We start from the raw sequence: 20,115 nt of genomic DNA, 5'->3' as shown, positions 1-20,115 counted from the left end.
GAGAATTACATCTCGCTCCAGATTTGTAGAGGGGCTGATACTTGGGGACCTGGAAGAAAGAATGAGATATAAGGGGGAAGGCTGGACTTGAGGGTAAGAATTGACTTTGCCCAGAATAGATCCATTGTTTAGAATATAGAATTGATCTCCTAGGACTTTGAGGGATTTGTTCTTGTTTTTCGTGTCAGAAAAATGAGTATGGCCTGAATTTACTTTCCCTGGCAAGAAATACTTTCTCTTGTCTGCTGCTGGGAGCATTCTGGGTTTCAGAAGTAAGCCTAATTTTGGATTTTCTTGGGGAAAGGCAGCCAACAGCAGCAGCAAACCCAAACCCACAACAACTCAGAAAACCCCGATATCCTCGGCTCGCATTTCACTTGGGGTGAATTCTGGTGTGTGGAGGGAGTGGGGGAGTGAATGCTAGGAGCAGCTGGTGGAGGGAGGAGGGAGGTGAAGGTGTGGGGAGCACTCGCTTGGGAGTGAGAAGGACTGCTCCGTCAGCATGACCCCTGGCTCTTTCTGAGCGTATGATAAGGAATAAAGCAGCTTTTTCCTCCTGATAAACATGGAGATTTTTAGCTCCCTGTGATCGAGCATCAACTACAGTCAATCACCAAGGCTGTTATTAAGGAGATAAACATACACTCATTGCTTCCCCTGTCTTTAGCCCACTGAGCAAACCCTGACTGGAAAACCTCTGGCAGCCTTGGGCCCGTCACTGCCCTCCGCGTGCACGGACACATCTGGGCTTTAGATGCTCCTGTCCGGCCTGCTCTCCCGTAATGGGCTCTTGCTCCAGTTTCAGTGGCAACAAAACAAAATCAGAATGCTGCCAGCCATCTATTACTGTCAGAATCAATGACATCAGCCAGAGCTCCTCATACAGGGCTGGGGAAACTGGGGACAGAGAAATTGGAGAAGGGGGTTATGGAGGGGGAAAGGAGCTGCCAGGAGAGGGGAAGGAAATGCAGAGCCTCTGGCGTCTGAGTGACCAGCTCTGCCTTCTCTTGCCCCATTCCCCAAAGGTCTTGGCCACTGAAAGATGGCACTACTGTGATCAAGCTATTGCTAGTGTCCCCTGTGTGTGTCATCTGTGGGGGAGGGCATAATATTTGTATGGCACCTGCTATGTATCAGGCACTGTGCTAAGTGCCTTAACAAATGTCATCTCTTTGATCCTCACAACAACCTTCAGAGGCACTGTTATTATACCCATATTATAGCTGAGGAGATTGAGGCAAAGTGAGATTTGACCTCAGGACTTTCTGAATCCCAGTCTGAAATTTCATCCACTGTTGGGAAACTTGACCAAACCCAGTTTTGATTCAGGCTTCCTTTGTTATTATAATCTACTGCTTGCAGAGCTGACTAAATCCTAGTATTGGGGATGTGGAGAAGGGGGTACCTTAGTATTTACTGAAGCCGATTTCCATCTCTCTCAGCCCTATTTCACTTGTAGAATGGATCTAAATCTCTTTTTTACAGTCAGCCGAGTCTAAAACTCCTTCCTTCCCCTCCTTTTCTACTTCCCTTTCCTTCTCTTGTATTAGGGAGATATTTTAGGGAAATGATTTTGGCAGCTGTGTGAAAAGTGGATTCTGGTGGTAAAATTTGCTACAGACTTCCCAAAATGAGATATTTGCAAAAATCTAGGTAATGGATCATTCAGACTTGGACTGGGTTGCCACTTTGGTGAGTGGATAGATGGGGACATATTAAAAAGTGTTGGAAAGATTTGGCAAAAAAAAAAAATGGATATGTCAGGGGAGTAAAACTGAGGAATCAAGGAAATATCTCCATTACAAACTGAAGTGATAATGGTACTCATGAACTTAAAATGGAGAAGTTTGGAAGTGATGTGGGTTTTGAGGGAAAGATAATGAGTTCTGTTTCGGGACATGTAGAGTTTAAGACACTTTGAAATATCCAGTGGGGATCTGATGGTACAGAATAGAGAAATAGGATATTAGGAATGCATGCAGGGAGTCTCCTGTTTAGAGATGATCATTAAACCAGAGTGAGCTGATGGAGTAACCTGGGAAGTGGTTAAAGAAAGAAGAGCCCATTAGGTTTGATGGTTAGAAAATTGGTGGTGACTTTAGAATTGAGTGATTTCCATTGGGTGATAAGGTCAGAAAGCAGACTGAAGGGGTTTAAAAAGATAGTGACAAGGCAATAAGAAGAGACGCTGAGAGAAGAGTATTTTTTTCAATGAGTTTGGCTGGGAAAGGGAAGAGAGATAGAAAATGATAATTCAAGGGGATTGTGGGACCTAGTGAGGGCCTTTTGATGAGGGGGAATGTCTGTAGGAGATATGGAAGTATCTAGTAAATAGAGAGTGAAGATCGAAGAAAACGAGTAGGGATGGTCGTGGAGGCAATCTGCTGCAGAAGATGGAATAGGAGAGGATCAAAGATATATGTAGGATGAGGCACTTTGCTGTAAAGAAAGGAGTAAAGGAGAAGATAATGGGTGATGGATTCATGAAATGATTTCATAAGATAAAATTGAGGAGATAAAAAGGAGTTACTGACAAAGTGCCTTGATAATTTGATAAAGTATAAAGTGAAAGTTTTAGCTTAGAAAACTATGTTGAAGATGAAAGTTAGGAGCTTCAGGAGAGAAGCAAAGGGCCCTTGTAGAGAATGATTCTTTGAACCAATTAAGGAGGAATTGATTGAATGGTTGCCTGGCTGCAGTGAAGGCCCAGATGAGATAGGACTTTTCTCAGTTCCATTTGAAATCACTCGGGTAGAATTAGAGGAAGTAACATCCATTTGTAGTGGACCCAATTAGTTCAATTGCAGGATTTTTCCCAGTTCCAATCAAAATCACTGGGGTAGGATTAGAGGAAGTAACATCCATTTGTAAGTGGACCCAATTAATTCAATTGCAGGACTTTTCCCAAATCCATTCAAAATCATTGCAGTAGGATTGGAGGAAGGGGAATTACAATGCTAGTCAGAACATGAACTGAGAGGTGATTGAGGGATCAGGGATGATGGGTTGGCATTAAATGCCATTAAATGAAAAGATTTCCAGTTAGACTGAAGACAAAGAGAAGTTTGTTTTAGAGATTGTGTAAAGAGCAATCCCAGTTCATCATTCAAGGGATTGGCTCAATCAAGCGTGTGATCATCCCTGTATTTGTTGAAGGAAAGATCAGAGATGGGTCACAAACTTTTTAATTAGTTAAGGAAACTAAGCAAACTGAGTACTAGGGAGATTAGAATGTGTGAGGGAATATCAGTCTGCTTGTAGAAGTCTCTCAGCAGGAGAACAAGAATTAGTTGGCCAGAGATAGTGTGAGCCTGGGAATGAACCCTTTAGGAAAGGCAGGAAAGTGCCGAGTCTTTGTTGGAACCATCTCTAAGGATTCCTGCTCCTTCTCTCAATCCCCTTGATCATGCAGCCAGGAAGAGACAGTGGTACATCCCTTGTTTCCTCATGGCCATTGTCAGAACCTCCCTCAACTACCATTAGTTAACAATCACCTCTCTTTCCTTGAACTTCACTCTGTTTTAGCCACGTCCTTGTTGCTGTCCTCAGTGAGTGTCCAGTTCCCTCTTAATCACTATAGTTATTTCACAACCGGCTCGGTCTCCTTCTCCCTCCCACCCTCTGACCGCTTCAAATACCCTGACTGCCTTCTTCGTCCAACTGCCCAAGTTCTCAGCACTGGCCATGCCTTATGTCCTCTTCTCTCTCTTTCCCAACAACTGGATCCCTCCCTGGTGTCAGGATGCCTAGATATGGTTCATGTCTCCCTGCTTATTGAGTATGTCACCTGAAATGTGATTTCCTCTGCCTTCCTGCCCGGTTTGGACGCCACATGTAGCGGCTTCGGAAAGCGCCCTTCTAGTGCTAAGATTTTTCAGTTCCACGTGTTGGCTCAAAAGTCCTCTTCTTCATGAGCTTCTGTGTAATTTCCTTGGAAGCCCAGCTGTTTTCACTCACCCAGTTATCCCTCCAGTCTTGCCTCCGCCCAGTCCTGAACCAGCATCTCCACTGCACCGAAATCAGTACCACGGTCAGAGGGAGGCTGGAGGTCTTGCTCAGCAGCATCTGATCTCTGAAGGGAAGCACCCAGGGCCTGGAGAAGGGTTTTTCTGTGCCTCTCTTCGGTTTCTCGAATGTCTGCCGAGAGATTTCTCTGATTTCTCTGAACGTTGGATTCAACCCCTCACACGCTTTGGGCTCTGAGTAAATATTATGTAATAATGGACATAATGAGGGTGGAGGCTAGCTCATGATTGCGCAAGGCTAGCAATTAGATCTTTACATCTTAATCACCAGATAGACTTGAGTGAATTCTTTAAACCAAAATAATCACCGCTTTCAGTTTTCCCAGCAGCCCCTCCTGCCCTTCCCAGAACCCAGTTTATTTACTGTCCCATTGACCCCATGAAGAAAATCATTACCCTCCGCAGCATGAGAACACTCATTACACGGCTTGGGGAGAAAATGATGGGGCATGGCATGGAGGAGCTCTCCCCCGATCCATTTCTGAGCCCGCTCTCTCCTGCTGCCTCCTTGATTACAGACCCCAGACATCCTCTCAGTGACTAGTACTTTCTCTGTTAGGCAGGTCGGACGGCAGTCGACAACTGGGCCATCCTCGGCCATATGCTCGGGATGCTTCCTGTCCTCCAGCTCCTCTGTGTCACGGGGGCACCCCCAGAGCAAAAGCACTGATAGCAGCAACTCCGGAAATGTGATCAGTGGGTTATAATTTTGTGGAGGGACCTGAGACTCTTGTTTTCACTGAAAATAAGCCTAAGGTCCAGAGAGTGGAGCTGGGTTTGTCCAAAGTCCCATAACAAGCGGACGGGGGTGCCCCCGACACACACAGATACCTGGAAATGGGAACATTCGATCGCTTTTGCTCTCCTGGGATAGGTCAGTCATTATCCCTGAGGAGTTGGTCCATTCCAGAACAAGCATTCTTTCCCCCGATGTGACTCTGGAAGGTTTTTAAAAATAGAAGTAGGGAATCAGAGCCGGAGAACTGGAGGAAACCTCCATGTTCATCAAGACCAGTGCTCTCATTTTGCCAGGGAGAAAGTAGAGCTTGGTTGGGGCTCATAGGGATGGTGTCTGCAATCTAAGGCCTCTCCCCTGAGCTCCTGGAAACCATCACAAGCTTGAGCATGTGACACAAAGTGATGCTATTGTAGAAGGGGAACTCAGAGAGGCAGGGCAGGGAAGGGCAGGGTTAGGGAGGCTTAGGCAGGGCAGGGCTGGGTAAGGTTGGGCAGGGCAAGGCTGGGCAGGGCTGGGCAGAACTGGGCTAGGTGGGCCTGGACAGGGCTGGGCTGGGCTGGGTTGGACAGGGCTGGGCTGGGCTGGGCTAGGCAGGGCAAGGCAGGGCTGGGCAGGGCAGGGCTGGGCAGATCACTTGTCTACTTAAAGACAATGAAGGACACTCTGGAAGGAGGAAGGGCTGAAGAGGTCATCTCCTGGAGGAAGGAAAAAGAATCTGGAGAAGTTCCAGCAGAAAATTTTTACCACTTGCAGAGCTCTAGATGCTGCTGTCCCAGTTGGGAAAGGTTTTTTCTTGAAATTCTTCTATTTTATCCGGTCCTATTCTACAATCTTCATTCAGCTCCCCATTCTTTGCTGTTTGGACTATTTCCAAAAGCCCACGGTAGTTTCTCACTTTCTCCCCTTTCCCTTCTCCAGTTCCTCTTTCACATAGCTGTCAAAATGTCTTACAAGTCACAGCTCTGGTCATGGTGCCCGTCCTCCCCCAAATTAACAAAAACGCTTGCCATAGCTCCCTATTCTCCCTAGACTAACTTACAAATTCCTTATTCTAGTACTTACATTTCTTTATAATGTGGTTCCCAACAATCTTTTGAGTCTCATTTCAGTTACTCCCCTTCTTATGCTCTATATTCCAGCTAAATTATACTGCTGATTGTTCCCTAAATAGGACATCCCACTTTCCTCTGCTAGACATTCATACAAGTTGTCCCCAGTGCCTAGAATGTTCACCTTTCTCATCTCAGCTGCTCAGAATGTTCCTTCTGGGCTCACTTCAGGGGCATATTCTCCTTCAAGCCTTTCATTCTCATCATCTCTTCCATTAAGATCTCTCTCTCTCTCTCTCTCTCTCTCTCTCTCTCTCTCTCTCTCTCTCTCTCTCTTTCTGTCTCTCTCTCTCTTTCTGACTGTCTCTCTCTGTGTCTCTTTTTCTTTGTGTGTCTTATTCTCTGTCTTCATCTCATTCTGTCTCAGTCTCTCTCCCTCTCTTTTCTTTGTCTCTATCTCATTTTCTGTTTCTCTCACACACACATTTTCTGTCTCTCTGTCTCATTCCGTCTCTTCTTTTCTCTTTCTCTGTGTCTCTGTCTCTCTGTGTGTTTCATTCTCTGTCTCTCAGTCTCTTTTCCTCTGTCTCCTTAGTCTTTGTGTGGCTCTGTTTCTGATTTATATGTCTATCTATCTAAAATCTATTTCCATGTACATCATCCAAATGTGTTTGAGCTACACACACACACACACACACACACTTTTCCATCCCCTTAGCCCTTCTCTCTCCCTCCCTCCTATGTGTTCCCTTGCCTCTGGCTTCCTGGCTATTCCTCACTTGTAACATTCCCTTTCCCAACAAGGACCTTTCGTTATTTGACCCCATGCCTGCAGCTCCCTTCCTCTTCTGCTTCACTCTCAGACTTCCCTTGATTACTTTAAGTTCTAGATGAACTCCCCTCTTCTTTAAGAAAACTTCTGATCCCCAGAAATGCCAGGGTCTCTCTTCCCTCAATTGTCTTCAGTTCATCCTATTTATGTCTTTAGTTGTTTATCTGTTGTTTTCCCCTTTAGCCAATGAGCTCATTGAGAATAGAACTCTAGCCTTTCTTGCTATCCCCAGCCCTCAGTACAGTTGCTGACCCTGAGCAGGAGCTTAATTAATGTTGACTGCCTCTACAGGCTACCTTAAGGTGCTTTCTTGTATTCTTTCCTCTTCTCTCTCTCCCCACTTGGTGAGTAGGAGCAGCCTATTCCTAAATCTATATAACTACAAACCCCAATTCTGCAATCTAGTCCTGAATTATCAGCTGCTTACATTGTCACCTGGGTTTCTCCCCATAGGAAAACTCAAATTCAACAAATCCAAAATCAGAACTTGGTAAATTTTCCCCAAACCGTTCCCTTCTCCAGCTTTATCCCCATCTCTTGAGGGCAACACCATCTTTTCCAGATGATAAACCTCCAAGTTTACAATTTTGGAATCACCCTGGACTCTCCACTTTCTCTCCCCTACTTTTTGACATGTAATCGGTTACCAAGACTTCCTGATTCTGCCTCCACAACTCCACAACATTTCTGGCATTTGTCCCCTGCTGTCTCCTCACGTGGCCATCACCCGAATTCAGAACCTTATCGTGTCTCTTAGTGACTTGCAATAGCTCTCAAATTGAGCTTTCCGTATTCAGTCTCTTTCATTCTGTCCTCCACACAGCTGCCAGAGAAATATCCCTCGAGAACGCAACTGACCACATCTTTCCCCATTTCAAAAGCTCCCCTTGTTCCTTATTTCTTCTGGAATAGCATTCAATCTTCTGTATTTGACTTTAAAATCCTTTCATGACTTGCTTCCAATCTATTTCTCAGACATTTTGCCCTTCTCCATTCTGAATTCCAACCCCAGTGACCACCATGTTCTCTATACGAGACATCATGTCTCTGGGATCTGACCATGACTTCTTCTCTCCTACCCCGCTCCTGGATTCCCTCCTTCTCATTTGCATCTTTAAATTTCCCACTATATTAATAGGATCGATGGATGGAAGGTATAAAGAAGCAAATTTCCTTTGAATATTAGAAGGAACACAAACCCCAAAAACTTCCTAAAATTTTTGTCTTGTAAAAGTAGCACAAACTGCTTTGGGAGGTGGGCCTTTTCACCTCAGTGGGGCCTCCAAGCAGCACCTGGATAACCTTTGGTCAGATCTTTGACAGTAATGGAGGAACAAATTGCCATGGAGGTTCCCTTCTATCGTTCAGAGTCTAAGTCTCTGGGGCATTGCCTTTTTCATCACCCTATGAATGATCTCTTTTTAATTATTTTATATTTTCTTTTTATTTGATGGGGAGTATGGCTTGGTGAATAGAAGGGAATAGGAGGGAATAAACATTTATATGGCACCTACTATGTACCAGATGCAATTATAACCTAATTAAATCCTAATAATAATCCTGCAATGTAGATACAAGGTTATTATCCTCTTTTTATGGTTGAGGAAACTGAAGCAAACAGATTAAATCCCTTGCTCGAGGTCAGCCAGCTAATAAGTGTCTGAACATGAATTTGAACTTAGTTCTTCTTGACATCAGGCACAGCACTCAATATGTTATACCGCCGATTGTTCTTGGAGGGTTGCCCTTGGAATAAGGAAGTCATGGATTCAACTGCTAGGTGGCCAGATGAGATTTCTCTACACAGATGCAAACAAGTTGGATCAAAAGCACCCTTTCCCTCTCTTCCTCTTTCTTTTTCTCATTCTTCTTCTCGCTCTCTCCCTGTATGTTTCTGTCTCTCTTTGTCTCTGCCTCTGTGAGTGTCTCTCTGTGTGTTTCTCTGTCTCCCTCTGTCTCTCTTAGTCTTTCTTTCTGTCTTCCCTAAACTTACGGTACTACTTCCTATCAACCACCTCACTCCCTTATATATGAGTATTTAATCTTCTATTATAATGGTTCTTATTATGGTTTCCAGAGTCCTTGAGTGATCTACAAATAGGTTTTAGGGGATTTTTGAATCTGGATGACACAAAAAAACAATCACAAGTTGATTTGCACTAACCTCCAACTGAATTTGGATATTTTTCTCAATTATGAATGTATACAACACTGTGCTAGGCTGAAAAGAGAGCCATGTATTTAACCAGACTGCCAAAAAGGTGTAGAGCACAAAGGTTAAATAAAGCTCCACTCTACCCCAAGCCTTGTAGAATGGGAGCAGGAACGGGTTTGGTTTTGCCTTTATGGCCCCAGAGTCTGGCACATAGTAAGTACTTAAATACATGACCCATCTCTGTCCTCTGGGATCTCTTCTGGCTTCATCATGTTCTAAGACACTATCAGGGAATGCCCTAAGATAGAGACAGAATTCAATAATAAATATCTGCTAAGTCATGGGGCAGCTTCTCCACAGATTTTCTGCCACCATCAACAATTTTATATGAGCAGTGATATTTGGCCTGAAACTTTGGCTAAAACTAAGAGCCAACTCCTCCATAACAGGTTCAATCACACTAGAAAAAGAGTCTTGGGATAGCCAGAGCTCTACCCTTTGACCACGTCTCTGGTTAGAAAGATTAGAAACCAAGATTCCCCTTGAGTCTTGAAGATACAGCTTGAAGAAGTTAAAGCTTACAAGCCACAGAATTAGAAGGTCGGAAAAGACCTGAGAGTCCTTCCAGCCCAATTTCATGTGTTTCCTCTTTAGGACACTCTCATCATTCCCTCATGTGAAGACCAATATATTTCATTGTTGGACAGTGTTATACTTAGACCTGTATGAGTTGGCAGATAGACAGCTTGGGCTCAAAATCAGCTAGGAATACTTGGGTTTAATTCTGAAATCTGCTATATGCTGGCTTTGCGGCCCCAGACAACTTAATCTCTTTTTTTCCCCCAGTTTCAGTTCCTTTATCTGTAAAATGACAAAGTTGGCTAAATATTCTCTGAGCTCCTTTTTAGTTCACATTCTTTAATCCATTAACTTTCCAAAACTCCCCCAAAATCATTCATATAAATGAAGCAAGGAATGGTAGAATCATTCCCTGAACCCTCAAAATTGTAAACAATTTTATTTTTTTCCTGAATACTTTTCCTCCCCGGAGAATGTTTCTACTATTCAAGTATGTCCCACTGGGCAATATTTTAAAAACAAAGAAAACTCTCCATTTTGGTGAATGCAAGGTAAACCTCATTGTGTCATCCAGGGAAGCCATCCAGGGACGTTGTGTTATTAGCCAATCACTATAGGCCAGAAGAAGAAATGTGATCTTATTGGTCATGAAAGTGAAATAGCTAATCGTTAACTCTCGCCTCCTTTCCCTCTATGTTTTCTTCGGCAAGTTGACAAATTGCATTTGAAATATCCCTATTTAAAACCGTTGCCATTTACTTATACTCATCTTGGAGTAAAATTAAAAATAAATTCAAATTCACATTTTAGACTAGGAATTGGAATCCAACTGTTTAAAGATGAATAAAGAGATGCAAGATTTTGAGGGAGGAAAAGAGACTCCAATATTAAAAAATATATATATTGCAAGGCAAACCTAACTTTCAGTATTTTTCTACATGTTTTGCAATCATCTGAATGTTGAAGTAATTCCATTTCAGTGTAATTGATACCTTTTACAAGAGCCTGTCATGTACAGTGCCCTTTGCTGGGGAGGGGACAGGGACTGGATCCATGATTTAACTGGCATAGGGAATGCTAAGAAATCTCATCTCTCATTTCAGGTGGTCACCTTCTTTGAAACAGATCCTATTCCCAAGTTGCCTAGATCAGCTAATGTTAACTTTTTAGTCTCAGGAAGCCTACAGACTGTGAAGGACCATCACCGTCCAAGTAAATTTTGTTTATGTGAATTGTATCTATTGGTATTTAGGATATGAAAAATCAAAACATTTAGACCTTATGTGCCACTTGAAAAGATCTCAGGAACTCACAAGGGTCTCTAGACCATAATTTGGGAACCATTGACAAAGAGTTTCAAAAGTTTGAATCCCGAGTATATCTGTGTTAGTCAGGGCATGTAACAAGGTCCTCTGGCCTTGGAGACCATTTCTGTAACTGCCACCCATGCGCTGGGGTGTGGGGGGGAGAGACAAAATATGCAACAGCCTCTGTCTTCAGGGGTGAGTGTGGTATAGACATATCAGTGAATATATACAAGCGGATTGGGTGAGGGAGGCGATAGCATCCTGGGTAACAGAACAGATCTCAAAGCTAACTGAGACAAGTGATTTTTGAGGTTTTGTCTTTGTGTGTATCCCTAGCTGCTTAGCATTGATCCAGTCCCTTAGTAAGCCCTTGATAAATGATTGGTGATTGATTGAGCTGAACTTTGTGCAGAGATGAAGAGGGTTATGGGAACCAGCCTGTGGGAAAGCTCCCAGAGAGGTGCCCAGAATTCCATGAGTGAGCAAAAGGATGTTTATTTGAATATTCATGATGTATCACATGAAATTCAGCTTGTTTATTGAGGCTATAGCTAAGATTGTTTTTTTTTCCTTTCTTTCTTTCTCTTTTTTTCTTTCTTTCCTTCCTTCCTTGCTTCCTTCCTTCTTTATTCCCTCCTTCCTTCCTTTCTTTTTTTCCTTTCCTTTTCTTTGCCTTTGTATCTTAAATGAATTGTACACAATAGGAATTTGATAAATGGAGAGGAAGAGAGCCTCTGTGACCAAGGAACTTGCATTCTGGGGGTGATGGTGGTTAACTTTTTGTACAGGTACTTAAACATAAAGACAAAGTAAGACAATTCTAGTTGAGTCAGAGCTCTATGAGAGAGGGGGATGCAGAAAGATTGAGACACCAGAAAGAGGCACCTGAGCTGGATCCCTCCACTGGAGAACCATCCTCTCTTTTTCTGTCTCCAAGCACTCAGCTGTCCCTCAGTTTCTCCAATATGCCTGCTGAACCCAAATCATGGTGTGCCCTGGGGAGGTAGACTCAGTGGCTGCTCCAGCCTCAGGGGTCCATGACATTGTCACCTGCATTAATTCCCCATCTTTTATCTCCTTCCTCTTTATTATCCTCCAGTGTAGTTATAGGATTTAGGACCCAAAGGCACTTTGTTTAGACAGATGTAGATAAGTGCTCTCTGGATTTTCGGTCCCAGAGCCAAAATTTGTATTCAGGGACTCCCTCTCACACTCCCTTCATTCCCCTCCCTGTTTCTTTGTAATTTTCCTAAGTCACAGACTCCACAACATCACACACACTTCTCAGAATGTTGTGGAGGGCTGTTTTGCCCTCAGTGGGAAGAGCTGACAAGTTCATTGTTGAAAAGGCCTGGCCTTGAAGATCGGAGCAGCACGATTGGAGAGAAAAGTCTTCCCTCTGGATTCTGCTCGCCTCTGTTGGCTTCGGGATCCGTTGCTGGGAGGGAGTGATTTTGTTCACTTCCCTGGCTCGGCTTCCATGAATGTAAAATGGCCACGGGACCCCAACAGGCTGCTGAGAGGTTCATTAGCTAAGATGTATACCATGTTATGTAAATGCTAATTGCCTTTGCCAGTGTGGGCTGGATTTATCAGGGACTTGGAATTGAAAAGCTCTGAATGCCTCAATTAGTCTTTGTGCCAGTGAGCTTGAACTCGTGGAGCCCATTTGGCTGATGGAAACGATGGCTTCGGGTTCTTTTATGTGTGGGGGCCATTTCAAGGCTGAAGCTGCCAGGCTGGTTGGGACGGGATCGGAGGAGCACGTTACGGAAAACCGTATTTCTCGGTGCCCACGAGCGAATCCGCATGCTGTTATTATAGACAGGTCTATTTGCACAACAGCCGTCTCCCCTCCTGGCCTTCTGCTGGGCTCGGTGGTGAGTCCCATCATTAATTCTGTGTTACATGACACTCCTGCCTCTTGTCATGGGTCTTATTTTTATTTATTCATTGAATAATTTTAAAAGCTCTGACAGAAGAACTTCAGGTGGCTGCCGGAGAAGAAGTGCGACTCACAACACTGATTTCAAATAGACACAGGCACCCGATGGGGACGTCCACACGATGCTCCGGCCCCTTCTTAGACGTTTATGAATGTTAATGGGGACTGATTTAGTCTCCTTCTCCGAGAAATCTGATAGCGGTAAAGAGATGGTCCCTTGTATAGGAAAAGTGGAATTATTTCACGAAGAAGCAAGAGCACTGAAGTTCTAATCAGCATCGGGCGAGCCGTGGACAAAAGCCATATGTAGCCTGGGGTGCGCATAACAAACTCCATGGAGACATAGATGAAGTTCGGGGCTGTTTCCTTCATGGAGAATTTGCTCTTCCCTCTGGCCACTAAGTCCCATCTGTCCATCTGAAGGCCTGTAGGTGAAGCCTTCCTTGACAACTGTCACCTTTCTCCTCTGACCTCTCCCAGTCTTCAGAAGTTACGCCATTCAGTGCACTTTTATAGGTGGTCTTGAATCCAGATCCCCGGTCCTACAATGCTCCTTTGGCTTCCTATTCTTCTGGCCTCCTGGGCATTGCCACCCACCTTGCTGCTGTGTGCTCTGAACACCTGTGTCTTGCCACCAATCTTGTAGCTGAATCACTATTCTTTTTGTTGTTCTTCCTATTAGGATGTGGCGTCCTTAATGGGAAGGGCTGCTTGAGATTAGCACAGAGCCATATTTTATACACACACACACACACACACACACATATATCATATAAATATAACAAATTATAATATATTATATATAATATAATAACATTATATATAATATAATAATATATATTATATATGAAATATATAATATAATACATATTTAGAATATATTTCCATGTTTCATTTTCTGTCCATCTTTCCAAATCAATTATAAGCATCTTGAGGCAGGAATCAACCCCCACCTAAATCTAATAAAAGATACACATGAAAAAAGTACCATGTTTGTATACTGAAGATTCTTCCCAATGTACTACTGTCCCTAAGCACAAAGAAAGGAGAAGTTATGATTTCTACCCCTGAGGAACTTAGGTTCTCTTGAAGACTTTTGAGTCCTGTAGGATAATACAAGATTGTTCTGAGGTCAAGGGAGTTACTTGGATAAAGCAGTTAGAAAATATAGGAAGAAAATGGCATTCTGAGCTGGAAAGGGGAAGGGAGAGAAGGGAATGAACATTTATTAAGCACCTGCTGTGTCCTAAGCACTGTGCTAAGCTCTTGGCAAATATTTCCCCATTTGATTCTCACAAAATCTCTGGAAGGTAGAAAATATTATTCTTATAGTAAGAAAACTGAGCCAGACAGAGGTGCCGTCCCTTGCTCAGGGGTAGATGGGTGGGAAGTATCTAAGGCTATATTTGAATTTAGGGCTTTCTGGCTGGAGAGCCAGCATGGTCCCTCCTAGTTGCCAGATGAGTGAAGGTTTCAAGCAAGAGGATCCCTAGCAATGTTCCTCCACTATATCGCCCACAGGGTACAGCACCGTGCTGCACACACATCAGGCCTTCGGTAAATACTAATGGACAGATTGACTAACTCTTCTTCCTGACAGTCCAGTAGATCATTGTAAATCTGGGATTAGAAAAAACTCTGCTTCAAATTCTTTCTCTGACACTAACTGTGTAACCCTCAAATGCTTTAATGTGAGCCTCAGCTTCCTCATTTGTAAAATGGATTTTTATTTAATTACACAATTATACTATAAATTATTGTATTATATTATGATATATTTTATGCTATTAATATATGTTATCATATAATTTTGACTTCTATTTCATGAGGTCGTGGTGAGGATCAAATGAGATAAAATTTCTTAATTGCTTTGGAAACTTTAACATCCAGACAGTAAGTGCTTAATGAGGGCATGCTTACTTGTTGACTGTATGAAGGGTGCTTGTTTCCTAGTCCTAGTCATTAATTTATATTCCAATTTCAATAAGGATTTGCTAAACAGTGTGGTCTGGTTTTTCTCAGATCTTTTTCTGACTTTGGGGTTAATAGGGGCAACATGAAAAGATGTCAGGCTTTATACAGTGGATACAACTTTGTACATTCAGGTAGGAAAAGCTAAGTTGGAATCCTGCCTCTGACAATCCTGGCAGGTCACTGACCTCTCGGCCTCAGTTCCTTCATTTGTAAAATCAGAGACTCATGAAGGTCACCTAGACTTTCAATTTTAGGAGCTTGGGGGTGGGGAAGCCAAAAAATTAGCTCACATTCTTAACGACATGGGTCCTGGTTGCTCTGGCCGGACCCTGGAGAAGCCCTAGGCTTGTGGTCTCTTTCTGGAAACATGGCCTGTCTCCACAGTGGTCAAGCCCTCAGGCCATCAGAGAGGAGCTCTCTGCAACTGCCCAGCATGAAGAATCAGCCGATGTATAAGTAGACATTTTCATTAGAAAACAAATAGGAAGTTTCCTCTTGCTCTTCCATGACAGGGAATGGCCTGCTCTCACCAAATGCTACCCTCTCAATGCATTTTGAAGGCTCCTAGTTTATGTATCAGGAATACATTTCAGACTTTTAATCTTCTGCAGACCTTATTTATTTTTTCATGAAAAATTAGAGGATTCTTTTAGATTGGTAGAAACGGTCTGCATCCCAGGGGTGTCCTAAAGGGGGCTCCTTTCTCTTTTTCAGAACGCTGTGATGACTGGGGGCTGGACACCATGCGGCAGACTCAGGTGTACGAGGGGGAGCCGGCCTACATCCAGTGCCCACTCTTTGAGCACTTCTTGAAGTTCAACTACAGCACTGCCCACTCAGCGGGTCTGACCCTCATCTGGTATTGGATCGGGCAAGACCAGGACCTGGAGGAACCCATCAACTTCCGTCTCCCCGACAACCGCATCAGCAAGGAGAAGGACCTGGTTTGGTTCCGGCCGGCGCTGCTCAATGACACGGGCAACTACACCTGCATGCTAAGGTGCGCGATACAGTGGGATGGTGCCCTCTATGCATGAGACCCATGGGGATTGGAGCCTCTGGGAGCCCAGGCTGTGGGGTTGGGAGGGCTTCTGCTGATGGCCTGTGGCCAAGGGGGAAGGGGAAGAGTATCACGGCCTGTGCCCTTCCTTGTCCCCAGAGGTAGCGCGCACACACACACACACACACACACACACACACACACTGCAGATACATAATGAATAACCAAAACAAAAGTACACAAAAGCCAAACTGGCCTCCCAGCCTGAGAGGTCATGGTCGAATTGCCTAGATGCCCATCTAAAATATCTGACTCATTGCTCAGACAAATGGTGGTTGATGCTATTAAATGCAGGAAGCCAATTTTCATTTCCTTACCTTCTCTTCCACCCCTCCTTTCTTCCCTTCCTTTCTTCCTTTTCTTCCTTCTTCCCTTACTTCCTTCCCTTTCCTTCATTCCTTCCTTCCTTCCTTTTTCCTTCCTCCCTTCCTCCTTCCCTTCCCTCCTTCCTTTCTTTCTTGCTCCTTCCTTCCTTTCTACCTTCCTTCTTTCCTTCCTTCTTTCCTTCCTTTCTTTCTTCCTTCCTTCCTTCCTTCTTTCCTTCCTTTCTTTCTTGCTCCTTCCTTCCTTCCTTCGTTCCTTGCTTCCTCGCTTCCTTCCTTCCTATTTGCCTCTTTACCAGTATTCCACCAAACATCAAGAGCAAATCAGGGAGCCACATTGTAGAGAGAATACTGAAACCTAAAGGACACCCAGAAAAGCATTACCAAGTTGGTAAAAGACTTGGCGGTCCAGCCTCAGGAGAGTCACTTGTGACAATAGCACATTTCATCTGGGGCACAGCCTCCAAAAGATGGTTTCTGTCTTTAATGACCTGAAGGACTGTCCAGTGAAATAGAGAATCGATGTGTTTGGTCCCTGAAGGTCAAACTAAGAGAAATGGGGGAGAGAGTTGTAAAGTGGTGGATTTATGGTTGATATGGAAAACAACTTTCTAATAGTCTGAGCTGTCCAAATGTGCGGTGGTTTGGCTAAGGTTGGAAGGCTTCAACAAGGACTGGAGGCCCATTTTTCTTTGGGAATTGCTGTTTTGTCTACAGATTGGAGCTCTTCTGAGGGCCTTTATATTTCAGACATTGAGTAAAGTATCTTGGTTCGTGATTCTCCTGCGGAATTGCTGCTCACGATTACCTCCTTTCTCTCTCTCCTCCCTCTCTCTCTCTCCTTCCCCCCCTTTCTCTTTTTCTTCTTCAGAAATACCACCTACTGCAGCAAAGTCGCCTTCCCCTTGGAAGTCATTCAGAAGAACGACTGTTTCCAATCAGCAATGAAAATGCCCATGGAGTATTTGTACCTGGAGCATACCCTGCAGGTTGTAAAGTGCCCGAACATAGAGGGATTTTTCCCTTCCAGTGTTAAGCCAAAGGTCACCTGGTACATGGTAAGCAAACCGATGCTCTGCTTCTACCTTTCCAAATAGCTCCAGAAGTTAGCAATCTCTGGGCTGGCCTGGGAGGGTCAGATTCTGGATGCTGCCTTAGGGTCAGACCCAAGGGTGAAGTGTTTCTGGACACGTTGAATGATGGATATAATACACTTTGCAAATTTAACATGATCTCTATGTATGTATACATATCACAGAGGTAGTATGGAGTGGCCAAAGTGGGAAGACCAGATTCAGTTACCGAACAGTTGTAGGACTCATCTTTTCTCGGTCTCATTTTACTCCTAGTAAAGCACCCATCTACTTCATGGAATTGTGAGACTCAAATGAAATGATAAAAGCAAAATGCTTTAGAAATTTGCTAACGCTGATATGGTAACATTACCAGTGGTTTGTTGTTTTTGTTTCCTATTGAGTGGGAACAAAGTCAATGTAGAATCATCATGGACAGATGGACTCTTGTCTTCTACTCAGGGAGCCCTGGATTTATTTCATGCATTTGTGGCCACAGGAAAGTCCTTCAGCTTCTTAAGAGTCTCAGGCAGTTCTCTTGATACTATCACCTGAGCTGAGACAGATTAGCCACCCTGATGTAGGATGTTCCCAAATTGACAATGTTCTCGGTTCTTGAGCAGTTGACATATGAAATGAACCAGGATAACGCTTTCATTTTAATTAAAAATTAAATATTGATACCTTTGTTTTTATATCACTTTCACTTATTGTAGAAAGGATTTTTTAACATATAAAACTAACCATATCAAAGGAATAAATAAAAATTAAATATCGATGCTTTTGTTTTTATATCACTTTCACTTATTACAGAATATATTTTTAATGGCTAAAAGTCATTTTATCAAGGGAACAAACATTTATTAAGCACTTACTCCGTGCCAAGTATTGTGCTAAGAATCCTAACCATCATGTGTGACAGTGTATGCACTGTGCCATGTCATGATCATCCCACTTTCTAATAAAGAAGAAATTGATATTGCTTTTTCTCTACTCTTCTCCAGGCAACTTGGACCATTATTTTAGTCAGGCTTCATTTTCATGATTTAATTCTTCCTGTTTATGTTGTCATTGTATATGTCTGTTTTCCTGGTTCTGCTTACTTTAGGTTCCATCCTATCCATATGCCTTCCCAAGATTCTCTAAATTGTTCCCATTGTTTTGTGTGTGACACATTATTTTTTTGTGTGTGTCATACTTGCTAACTCTTCCATTTTATATCTGAACAAACTGAAGGAAAGAAAAAGGAAAGGAAGCAAGGAAGGAAGAGAAAGAAAATACACAATTATTAAATGTCTATTATGTGCCAGGAACAGTTCTAAGTGCTTTTACAAATAGTTCGTGTGGTCCTCACAACAATCCAGGGACAAAGGTTCTACTATTGTCACTTTTTTACAATTGTCCAAACTGAGGCAGGTTGCTTAAGACATTTGTTCAGTCAGCTGCTAATAATTATTGATGAGGCCATATTTAAACTCAAGTCCTCTTGACTTCAGGCCCAGCTCTCTTGCCAAGGTAGACATGGCCTTCTGAACAAGCTCAGTTTACTGGAGCAGAGTGCTAGAATCATCCTCCCACAGAAGCAGGCAGATATTTTATGTTCTTTCATTATGGCCTTCAATGTCTTCTATTTTCAGTGTCTTCTCTGAGGTGACCCTTATATCCAACATAGTTCTAAATAACGCCCCCAAAATTCCCCCCCAAAAAAACAAAAAACAAGCAGATACTCAATAAAGACTCTTTGCATCCTCAGTTCAAACTATTTCTAGAACACAGAGTGGGAGCCCTAAAATCCCAATAGCTAAAAGCTGTGTATTTAGTCTGAGAGTCTTTAATAGGTTTCCAGTTAATTGACCAAACTGACCAAAACTCAGTAAAACTGAGCTCACAATATGTTGTCACTATTTCAGAGAGTAAGAGGGAATCTGTCATGTCTCCTGCAAGGGAAAAAGAAAAAAGAAAAAGAACAGAAACCCAAGTAGTTAAGGAGGATCACTTAACTACACAAGGAAAATTTCCACATTTGAAAAGTGATCCTTTTCAAATAGGGAGATTTTCCTTGTGCAGTTGACATGGGACAATAGAGTGCCTGTTTGTAGGCTCACGATGACCTGCTATCATTCTTAGAACTCAGTTTCTCATTCACCAGTCCCCAAATCGGCCAATGGGATTATGTAATTTTGCTATTTAACAAAATCACTGGTAAAGGATCAAAAGGACTCAAGGGAAAATGTCTTTCTATAGAGAAAAGTGCACGTATCTGGAATCAGGAGAAAAGCAGCATTAAGTCAGGGCTTTGATACCTAATAACTGTAGCACTTGAGACAAGTTCCTTTTCCCCCGCTTTAGTTTTGTCCACTGATAAAGATGGCGATGACCTAGCTGATTTGCAAACTCCCTTCTACTGTAAAGTGTTCTGCTTTTATGAATTAGCCCATATGAGATCCCCCTGAATTCTAATCTTCTTAAGGAAATAGAAGCAAAGGAGACACACTATGGAGAATCGTGATGGTTTTCTTCTCTGACAGGGTATCTCACACGTCTCATGTCCCAAAAAACTGCCTACTTAAGGTCAGAGGCCTACCTGGCCACAGGCTGAAGTAACTTTTTGACACTTTTGAGGGTATGCTGTGTGGAGAGTGCTGGCTTTGATTTAGGAAGATCTGAGTTTGAATTCTTAAAGACTTTAAACTCTTAACTGCCTCAATTCCTCATCTGTAAAATGAGAATAATATCACCCACTTCTCAGGGCTATTATACAGATGATATAAAGGACTTTGGGAAAAAAATTAAGCACTCTATAAATAATAAAGATTATGTTAGGTATTATATTTATTATGTTGTAGAAGGATTTGTGGTCCATATCTATGGAGGGATTGTCCACACCAATAATATCATGGATCCTTGAAGGCTCTACACTTAAAAGTCTTGTATTGTAAGAAATGTCTATTTTGAGGGGCAGCTAGGTGGTACAGCGAAGAGAGCACCAGCCCTGAAATCAGGAGGATCTGAGTTCAAATCTAGCCTCAGATACTTAACACTGCCTGACTGTGT

At 43.0% G+C, this 20,115-nt stretch overlaps 1 protein-coding gene across 2 annotated transcripts in view; it reads left to right on the top strand.

Annotated features, from left to right (window-relative positions):
• The window catches only part of IL1RAP (interleukin 1 receptor accessory protein), a 135,457-nt gene that overhangs the window by 70,330 nt on the left and 45,012 nt on the right, over positions 1–20,115 (top strand). For both annotated transcript variants that reach the window (XM_051991641.1, XM_051991642.1), the window contains exons 3-4: positions 15,320–15,605; positions 16,860–17,046. In XM_051991641.1, coding sequence (XP_051847601.1) covers positions 15,320–15,605; positions 16,860–17,046 — 473 coding nt within the window. The remainder of the gene's footprint in view (positions 1–15,319; positions 15,606–16,859; positions 17,047–20,115) is intronic.

Source organism: Antechinus flavipes, chromosome 3 (assembly GCF_016432865.1).
Source record: "Antechinus flavipes isolate AdamAnt ecotype Samford, QLD, Australia chromosome 3, AdamAnt_v2, whole genome shotgun sequence".
NCBI lineage: Eukaryota > Metazoa > Chordata > Mammalia > Dasyuromorphia > Dasyuridae > Antechinus > Antechinus flavipes.
The sequence above is the reverse complement of the archived record's forward strand: the minus strand, read 5'-3'. Positions and strand labels throughout refer to the sequence as shown.